Here is a 10,049-nt window from a genome sequence, read left to right on the forward strand (position 1 = left end):
TTTATCTTTTTTTTACCTTAATCGAATTATGGATCATAAATTAATTAAGGTTTTTGAAATACTTGTCGATAATATCGTTACAAATGTCCACTTAAATATATGTTTGGTGTAAGAGAATTAAATGATCTTTTTGTGTATTAAACTAAGGACTCTTAAATCAAGCTAAATTGCACTTACCCATTTGGATGAAAAATTAGTAAAATACAGAAAAAAAAAAAAAAGAAGCATTAAATTGATTTGAAAGTTGGAAATTGGAAACTATAACTAGAAATAAAAGAGTTGTGAAGATTGAAACCGCGGGGGGGCGGGTTAGGTCACGTAGAACATCATGTCTGGTTTAAAAACAACAGCATAAAGAAAAAAAAATGGAAGGGTGACAGACAGGAACCCAACCATTTACACTCTATATATTTGTTTATTTATATCTTTATGCATACATAATATATGAAAAAATATATATGTATATATATATATATATATGTGTGTGTGTGTGTGTGTGTGTGTGTGTGTATAATATATAATGATGCGTTGGTGGGCATAGTCGTCTCCATCATCCTGCATCCATTAATATTCTCTCTATATCTGGTCATGGGTTTCAGCGTTTTTCAAACTTCCCGTCATGCCCGCGCTCAAAAGCTACCCGTCCGTTGATTATAATTTATAATAAACCCTATTCTTTTCATTTCAAATATTAAACAAATTCATAAAAACCCTGCGAGAGAGAGAGAGAGAGAGAGAGAGAGAGGGACTTTTAGATATCATACAGGGACAAGAGAGAGGGAGACTCGGGCCGATGATGTTCATCACTCATCATTCTCTTTTACCTCTCAAAGTTGCAATTAATCTCTACTATGTTTGTTTGATTATATTCTCTTGGAGTTAGAGGGTCTCCCGAGTACCTTTAAACCCCATTTGTTCAGATCTACGCTTCCAGATTGTATGTACAAACAGATACCCTTTCTCGAATATCGAAAAAACAGGATTGAATGAATTGCTCGCGAGCGCCTTGGTGGGTTCGATTGTGGCATAAAGATCGATGGGCTACGACGTAGATCAGAGCTTCCATTGCAATTAACCCATTACTCTCTCTCTCTCTCTCTCTCTCTCTCTCTCTGCGCTTATGATTATCGGATCAAAGCTGACTGAAAAGGTAGAATCCAAGGCAATTCGGTGTCGTATCGGGGCTGTAGGGTGCTTGGGAGTTCACGAGCTGTGTTGGGTTTTTCTCTTAGGGCCGAACAGTGTCCATCTGTAAAGAGAAAAGGAGAATAGGGGTTCTTTTGCCTCACATTTTTTATAAAGGCTTTTGGTTTTAGCATGCGAATTGGCGTCGAAGAAAGAGAGGGGTGAACGATGAAGGCGGAGGATATGAAGACGAAGCAGCTTGGGAATGAAGGTGCCAAGCAAAAAGAGCGACACATTGTTACGTGGAGTCAGCAGGTTTCTTCTTTGTCACTCTGTTTTGTTCTGAGATTACTTGCCAATTTGCTTCTTTGGCTCATTTTGTGATGTGGGATATTTGAGTTGCAGGAGGATGATATTCTTCGGGAGCAAATTGGCGTCCATGGAACTGAAAAGTAGCGTCTCTTTTTCACTAAAATTTGTGGGTTTTTGTGTGTGTGGGTGGGTGGGTTGTTCTTTATTACTTTTTATTTTTAAATTTTGTTCTGCTAATGGTGGGTGGATGAATGAAACTGAGGGCTTTTTTGTGGTGAGCAGCTGGACGATTATTGCTTCCAAATTCAAGGATAAAACTACAAGACAGTGCAGAAGAAGGTTGATGAAATTGCAATGATAATAATATTACATTCAAAAGTTGCTTGATGATTCTCTTTTTATTTATTTAATCATTGTTCTTCTTGCTGATTTTTGGCGTCTAATATGATGTTCATATAACTATATTATTGCAGATGGTACACTTACTTGAATTCTGATTTCAAGAAAGGGGGATGGTCTCCGGAGGAAGACATGCTCTTGTGCGAGGTAACTGATGCCCTACGTGTGCATTTGCAATCATCTGGCCTCCTAGAGTTTTTGTGGTCCTGATGATGAGATATTAATTGGAGATAAGATTTCAATAATAATAAAAAAAGGGCAGCCCGGTGCATAAAGCTCCCGCGTATGCGAAGGTTCATCAAAACTGAGTGTCCTTATATGTTATTTGAAGCAATATGTAATTTCAGCTCTTATAAAAGGTGTTGGTTTATTTACACATTCAAGTTTTCGGTTTGGGAAAATAGAGAACCATTTCAAGTCGTTAAGACCCAAAACTGATTGATGTGTTCTGTCTCTTAAAAGTTCAGCAGAAACAACACTATATTTCAATTTTGATAAGCATATTTTTCTTCATTATTAGTTGGTGTAGTTGTCAAATAATTCAAGGTGGATTGCAGGCTCAGAAAATTTTTGGCAACAGATGGACTGAAATAGCAAAGGTGGTTTCTGGCAGGTATAAGAACAATTTTCAAGTTCCATTTTTCTCGACTATAGTAGATATTTTTCTCCTTTTTTTTACAATTTTATTTTTATATTATTTTAGTTTAACTTATCTTTGTTTCCCTGTTTATATAGAACTGATAATGCTGTAAAAAATCGGTTCTCCACCCTGTGCAAGAAGAGAGCTAAACATGAAGCCTTATCAAAAGAGAACAACACTTTGTACATCAACCAAAATAACAAGAGGGTATTATTTCAAAATGGGTATAATACAGATGGACCATTAGAAGGTGCAGCAACTCTGAAAAAGATGAGGTAATTAAAAAGATAGAGTGCCTCCAGTTTCATGTTTAACAGATAAGTGTTCGTATATAGTGACACTTTGTTGTGATTCAGGCGGTTCCACATCCCTGATCTCGCAGAAAATTACAATCGCAAAGAAAAATCACTTGGCGAATGTGGAACAACTGTGCATCAGCAACTAAGACACCCATTTGCAGTTTTGGTTCAGAACTTCCACAATGTCAGCAACTTGGCAATTCAGCATCATGCCAGCAATGTCAAGGAGGCCTCAAATGATGGTAAATCCCCCTTAAAAACTTTTTGGTAAAAACAACTTTCAATGCATTACTCTTGCACAACCTGAAGGGCATATTAGAAGATGTATTAGAGCAGGACATTATTAGTTATTTCATTTAATGCTTATGTTGGTAAAGACATGATTTGTTATTTCAGAAGATACCATGTTAATTGTTTTCTTCCTTTGGAATCTTAGATATTTTTTAATTGTTTATTGCACTTAACTGAAACAATGGAAAGTTAATATAATTTTTTGCTTACGATGCAAAAGCAGCTCAGAGTAACAAGTTTCGAGGAACATTTCTGAAGAAGGATGATCCAAAGATAACTGCTTTGATGCAACAAGCAGAATTACTCAGCTCTCTTGCAGTAAAAGTTAATGCGGAGAACACGGATCAGAGTCTTGAAAATGCTTGGAAGGTAAGAAATATTTGATAGGTTTCAACTTTGCTATGCCATTGTGCTCGTCAAAGTCTAGTCTGCCTAGTGAAAACCAGTAGATATGGCTTACTTCCATGGGCATTGAACGCCAATGCCAGACTTGACAGTGTACCTTAACTCACCAAACTAATTCAATTTCTTGTGATAGTCTGGTCTTGATGCATTCAGCAAGACTAGATATGACTATCTGGGTAAGTTTAATTATTTTGGCTTTAAGAAACCCAAATTAGTAGTGTGGCTCAACCGCAAGCATAATGTCAATAAAGAAAGACTGAACTCATGCTCTCAGTCACCATATTTGAGTGCCGCGTGTATCATTGTGCCATTTATATTGCTCTCAGTGGATGCTGGTATATCCTCTGTTAACTGTTCAAATTAGAAAAATAAAAAATGAGACACATGTATTGGATATTCCCTTGGTAATAATCAGATATGATATTCAGGCTCTCCAAGATTTCCTCAACCAAAGCAAAGAAAGTGATATGCTCAGATTTAAGTTTTCTGGTATGGATTTTCAACTCGAAGATTTCAAAGACTTGGTAGATGACCTGAGGAGTAGCGAGGAAGGAAGTCGTCCATCCTGGAGGTAATAAATTTGGTTGAACATCAAGATTTAAATTAGGTTTACTCATCATATTAAATTTGTGTTTTTGCTGTTCTACAACATTTTGAATGGGCGGTTGATGTGTTGTAGGCAACCTGATTTATATGAGTCTCCAGGGAGCTCCGAATACAGTACAGGATCTACTCTCCTGTCCCAAACAACAGGAGATAAAACAGAACAAACTCAAGCTGAGGTTTGTGGAATGCATCAGGATATTGGAATTCAGCTACAATCAGTTAATTCAGAAGAACGAAATGGTGGTAATGATTGCAGAAATGGAATTATTTCTGGTGCAACAACAAATGAAGGTAGTCAATTGCTCACATTATATAAAAATGCCTGTTAGATATAATTTTGATACTATGTATGGTGAATCCTCTAAATTTAAAATTTCTAATAAAATATGAAAATATTGCAGCAGATATCTTTTTGTCCTGTGATGAACTGAAAAACAATGGAGTTGCTTCAGCCTTATCAAATACAGAGTTCAGTTCGCCACTACAAGTAACTCCACTGTTCAGGTCCTTAGCAGCGGGGATTCCCAGCCCCAAGTTTTCAGAAAGTGTAAGTTCTCACAGGATTTTATACATACTGATTATCAAGTCATTTGAATTATTTTAATCTGTTGATTACCTATTGATTAACATGAATCTGAATTTACTGATAATCAAGCCATTAGTAATTGATTTTGGATTTTTGTGTCTATCCATTATCAGTCTATCTGTCAATGGACAGGACTTTGATTTGCTTATAATGAAACCATAAAAGAATATGCGTAGCATTGCAGCAGCTCTTCTATAAAGATGAGTAACAATTCGAGTTTGTGTAAAGAATTCTGAGTCAAAATATGATTTCAAAGATGAGCATTCCGTAACTTAAGAAATTGTGGATGAAGTCTTAAGAAACAAAGTTTAACCAGAATTTTATTTTATAAACTTCATATAGGTTGAATTTCCAAAAACTGACAATTGTAACTTGAATTTCACCAAAGCTGAAAAAATTTTGAAACACTGCTATAATATATGTTTTTCCATTCTTAACAATTAGCTGCCAAAAAAAAAAAAATGCTTACAACAACAATAAAACCAAGCCTTAGTCCCACTAAGTGGGGTTGGCTATATGAATCCTTTTCCGCCAATTTATGCAATCATGGACTATTTCTTTTGACAAATTCAAGGATATTAAATCCTTACTCACTATCTTCTCTCAAGTTATTTTAAGTCTACCCCTACCCCTTCTATTAACCCCCGCAGTAACTAAGTCACTCTTCCTCACAGGTGCACTATGTGGCCGACATTGCAAGTGTCCATACCATCTGAATCGTCCCTCCCTTATCGTCCCTCCCTTATCTTATCTTATCTTCTATAGGAGCCACACCTAACTTATCACGAATATGTTCATTCCTTAATTTATCTTTCAATATTATACCACTCATTCATTTAAGCATTCTCATCTCAGAAACTTTTACTTTTTGGATATTATGTTTTTTCGTCGTCCAACATTCCGATCCATATAGCATAGATGGTCTTTTAGTTGTCCTATAAAACTTCCCTTTCAATTTTAAGGGTATTCTACGATCACATAGCACACTTCAAGCACTTCTCCATTTTACCCAACTTGCTTTAACTCTATGCATTATATCATCTTCAATTTCTCCTTCATCTTGCATAATAGATCCAAGGTATCGAAATCTACAAGTGCTATTTATTTCTTCATCATCAAGTTTAACTTTGTCTCCTATCATTTCTAAAAAAAAATGTTTAAATAGAAAATTTGAAAATGGAAGAAAACAGAGATTCTGTTTGATTTAAAAAAAAATCGCAAGCACCTCATTGCAAGGGAACTGCATAAGAAGAAATGGGAAATGAAAAAGTTGAAAAGAGAAAATATAAGTAGAACTTTGGAATGAGAAATAAACTATGTCTGCAGACATGGATGAAACTAGAGGTCTCTAGTGTTATCAAAGTCATTACTAAATAAAGGTGATGTTCAATTAGAAGCATTTTCAGTAAATTAATGAAATTCTTAAAATGTTATAATGCAAAATTGATCAGTATTTAGCTTCTGTTGAGTCAGCAAATAACTAGGGTTTTAAACGTGGTATGTTTCTATGGTCAGCAGGTTGTTTAGTTTGTGGTTTTTTGGGTAAAAATGACTCGTTGAAACACATCAAAATACTAATTGTACCCATTTTGTTGCACACTCTTGGAAGTATAAACTAAAATAAATTATAGAAGAGTCTAAAATAAATTATAGAAGAGTAGATAGAGAGAGAGCACGGCTTAGTTGAAGAAATTTTTCTTGTAACAACAGATAAAGTGGGGGGGCCTTGTGGCCCATGGACGCCCATTTTTTAAACAGTGTACAGCCTTACAAACGCAGTTTGTACCACATTCGTGTCATGGAAAAGAATTCATGGTAGATAAGTTCATAATCAAGTAGAGACTAGAGAATGAGGTAAGCAAAACAAATTGACTCATCTCCAGAACAGTTTTTTTAACATAGTAATTTTTCCTTTGCCTAGATATTGTGGAACAAAATAAGCTTTTGTGGTTATATGGTTATACAATCTCTGGGAAACTTAGACATCTGCAGTTTGGATGGCATAAAAAAGGCCCAAAGTTGGAAATTGGAATCATATCATGGGACCTAGTCATTGTGCTCTCAAGCTCAATGTGACTCCATCTTTGAGATAGGCTTCCATGGGATAAATGCTTAATCATCAGAATAAAAATTGCATTCATATTGTCATATACAGTTGGTCAGTAGAATATTAATGAATTGTTCTCTTGCCTATTAGATACAGCCTACCATGTAATGATTTTCCCTAGCCCACTAAGCAAACAATTGAGTGTTGAACAGCCAGTACAAACAAGTATTGTTTCTGAAAGAATGAATGAACAGGCCATAGAGAAAAATGCTTATGAACTTCTCTTTCCGATTGAGAACAAATTGTTGAGCAAGAATGGACTAGTCATCAAAGTAGCATAGTATCAGGAACATCTGAATGAGCCATGTGTGAAGATTAATTTCTTGCTATAGTAATGTTGAAAAGTAGAACAAGAAGCATTTGAGAGGTTGTCCTCTGTCCAATCAAATTACTTAAATGGGTTCTCATTTTCCCATGTTTGGGCAATGAATTAAAAGCAGCTTTTTATTTGATTTCTAGAGGTTTAGAGTAGAGGCACTCAACTTGTAAAACTTATAATACTAGGAAATAAAAATCTATTTGATGGACATTGTGGTATTATACTATTCAGGAACGCAGATTTATGATGAAAGATCATGTTGATAGATAAAACATATACGTCAGAAAGCAATCAAGCTGTGGATTAGCTGGTTTGTTCCATAATACAAAAAGGGTATTCACTGAGAAATGTAATCTTGTATAAAACTCTACTTGGATTGCTGTGAAGATGGAATGAAAGGATCAGATTCTTGGTCTGTTTCTGCTTGAATTTCAAATTTTGTATGCCAATAAAAAGTACAAGTGTCGGAGCTTAATCTTTTTAACCGAGTATTCATCCAATATGAAGACTGAGTGGAGTTTTAGATTATACCTACCACGTAGCCCATGCTTTGGCTTTTAGCTGCTTGAGAGTGCAAAACTAGGAATATTATCATTTAGTGCTAAAGCTAATTTTAAATCTTGAATGCATGGGTGAAAGTGAGTGTTTTAAACTCTGAAAATTATATTTGTATTGTATTTTGTTGCTCTTTATGTAGGTGCAGTAGGTTCACTTCAAAAAATGTATTTCCAGATGAACTCCTTGGTTTTGATGAATTGCATTGTTCACGAGGGAGGGACTTCTCGATGTCCCAAAATTTATTGCTAGACTGACTTCTTGTTTTTTATGTAATGTTCAGGAGAGGCACTTCCTACTCAAAACACTTGGAATGGAATCCCCATCTCTAAACCCAAGCAATCATCCTTCGCAAACACCACCCTGCAAAAGAGCACTCCTCCATAGTCTATAAGCAACATCTCTGATCCATCTCACATAAGAGATTATGCTGGGTCCACAACCATCATGATCTTATTTTACTTAAGCAATTTAGATACATATATATTTTTCCCCTTTTGAGTTCAGTTTCCGGGATCGCAGCCATGCTGACCTTATTTTTACAGAAGAAGATCTGCATTACAGTGATCCAGAATGTCATGGTGCATTCGCCAACAGATCTAACAACAAGCTCTGTGTTCTTTTTTTCTACATGAATTACTAGACCTAATATGCACTAAAACTCCGGTGTGCTCGTGAAAGTGTGTCATTCTTTTGTTTCACTTCTCATGGGAATCGGTTTCTCATGGGATTTGGTTTTGGGTATTCTCTTCCCCACAGTTTTTTTGGTTTTGATTTGTCATTGTACAGAACCTGCAGTATATCCCTAGTTTTACAGAGTGTAACTATATATATCGGCACCTCGCCTATATTCCCTAGATAAGAACAAGAAGGAAAGGGAAAAAAAAAAAAGGATCAACCAGTTGAATTGGATTCCTACTTGTTGATTTCGGTGTGCATAGAGTATAGAATAAGTTTTCTTGGGTTTTTAGCTTTTCTATTCAAACTGTCATGTACTATTTAACATTTTGATGATTGGAGTGGAAAATGGTTTTGGTTTGCACTCTGTTCTGATTATCTACTTTAGCTTGCTGAGAATTTGGTGATAGAATTTGAAAGAAATGACAGATGTTTAAAGCAGATGGCAGAATTTTCACAGAAGGAAGCATAATTAAAACAAGATATATTTGAAATATCACTGTAAGCTCCTTTTACTGGCAAAGAAAGCATGCAGCTGAAGAGGAAATTAGAAGAGATGAAAGAAAAGACTTACAGGGGACAATAAATTTAATGCTTCTCTGAGTATGGCACTGATAGAACCCTTGCCTCTCTGGGTTTTATAATGGGGTCTGTCTCGCAGGGAAGAAGAGCTGAGAGATCTCCCTTTAAAGGTTGGTTGACCTGTTATGGTGGTAGTGGTGCTGCTGCTGCCTGGTGGTGGACGAGTGTGATCATGACCAGAGCGAAAAAGCAAAGGTGAAAAGAGGGAGGGAACAATATGCAAAATAAAGTGCACTCATTGGCTGTAACTTACTTTGGTTTGACTGTTTTGACCCCTAGACATGCCATGTAGGATGGTTTGATACTAGGGATACTTTGGGGAATGAAACTTCGTGGCAGACCCACCATCCAAATCATGACCCTACCATTTGGGAACCTAAACAAAATCACCACTGCCCACTTTAAATTCAAGGGCAAGGGCTTTTGATCCCAAGAAGTCCTATATGATTAAAGGGTTTGATGCCCTAGTAATGAAGCTTCTTTTCAAAACCACCACCCAGTTCATGGCCCTACTATTTAGAGGACCTAAACAATCTCTGCAGCCGACTTTAATTAACAATGTACCTCTACCAAGTTCAAAATAAAGGTCTTGAACCAATTCTAATTGACCTCACGATTTATCCTATGAAAGGAACCTATAGTAAGAGCCTGAATCAACCTTATAAGTTCAAGATATCTATACATTTGGTGTGGGATTATGACATATTTTTTCATTCAATTTTTTATCTCAGGATAGTTTTAATACTAAATGTAATACTTTTAACTCAACTTAGTGAAGGATTATCTATTTTAATCCACTGGCCTTACAGTATAATCTTATAAAAGACATCTCATATAGATTTTTTTCTTTAGCAAAAGAAAATTATATTAATAAGAGAAGAATTTACGAGAGGCAAAATGAGACACTCCCCAAAGAAAATCTCGAACAAAATGGAAAAAACAATTGAAATCTATAGAGAAAAGAAGAAATCAACAAGCCAGCACAATTGTCCAATCTCTTTGATTCTCTAGAAAACTATTTCCACTCAAAAAAAAAAAAAACCCCAAATACAATGGGGAGTCTAAACTAACTTTGTATGCTTAAGATCTCTTTAGTAAACATTCAATATGAGTTGTAACACACAATATACTTACTTTTGTCATTC

At 35.7% G+C, this 10,049-nt stretch overlaps 1 protein-coding gene and 1 long non-coding RNA gene across 5 annotated transcripts; one reads left to right on the plus strand and one right to left on the minus strand.

Moving 5' to 3' along the window:
* Positions 1-539: 539 nt before the first annotated feature.
* On the plus strand, positions 540-8,686 carry LOC131145144 (transcription factor MYB88). Of its 4 annotated transcripts, none has more exons than XM_058094245.1 (12): positions 540-1,440; positions 1,531-1,577; positions 1,720-1,776; positions 1,911-1,983; positions 2,394-2,449; positions 2,572-2,751; positions 2,833-3,017; positions 3,287-3,435; positions 3,900-4,042; positions 4,151-4,368; positions 4,479-4,624; positions 7,928-8,686. In XM_058094245.1, exons 1-12 carry the CDS (start codon positions 1,354-1,356, stop codon positions 8,036-8,038), a joined length of 1,452 nt encoding a protein of 483 aa, XP_057950228.1. In that variant the 5' UTR covers positions 540-1,353; the 3' UTR covers positions 8,039-8,686. The 4 variants fall into 4 exon arrangements, with proteins under 4 accessions (XP_057950228.1, XP_057950230.1, XP_057950229.1 ...); XM_058094247.1 differs by having other exon boundaries at positions 4,482-4,624; XM_058094246.1 differs by having other exon boundaries at positions 3,290-3,435.
* Positions 2,643-9,387, minus strand: LOC131145145 (uncharacterized). The gene is made up of 2 exons (XR_009134000.1): positions 8,897-9,387; positions 2,643-3,078 (listed from the first exon to the last, which is right to left on the minus strand). It is a non-coding gene; the product is annotated as an uncharacterized LOC131145145 (long non-coding RNA).
* Between the last annotated feature and the right edge of the window lie 662 nt (positions 9,388-10,049).

Source organism: Malania oleifera, chromosome 12, assembly GCF_029873635.1.
Source record: "Malania oleifera isolate guangnan ecotype guangnan chromosome 12, ASM2987363v1, whole genome shotgun sequence".
Lineage (NCBI taxonomy): Eukaryota > Viridiplantae > Streptophyta > Magnoliopsida > Santalales > Ximeniaceae > Malania > Malania oleifera.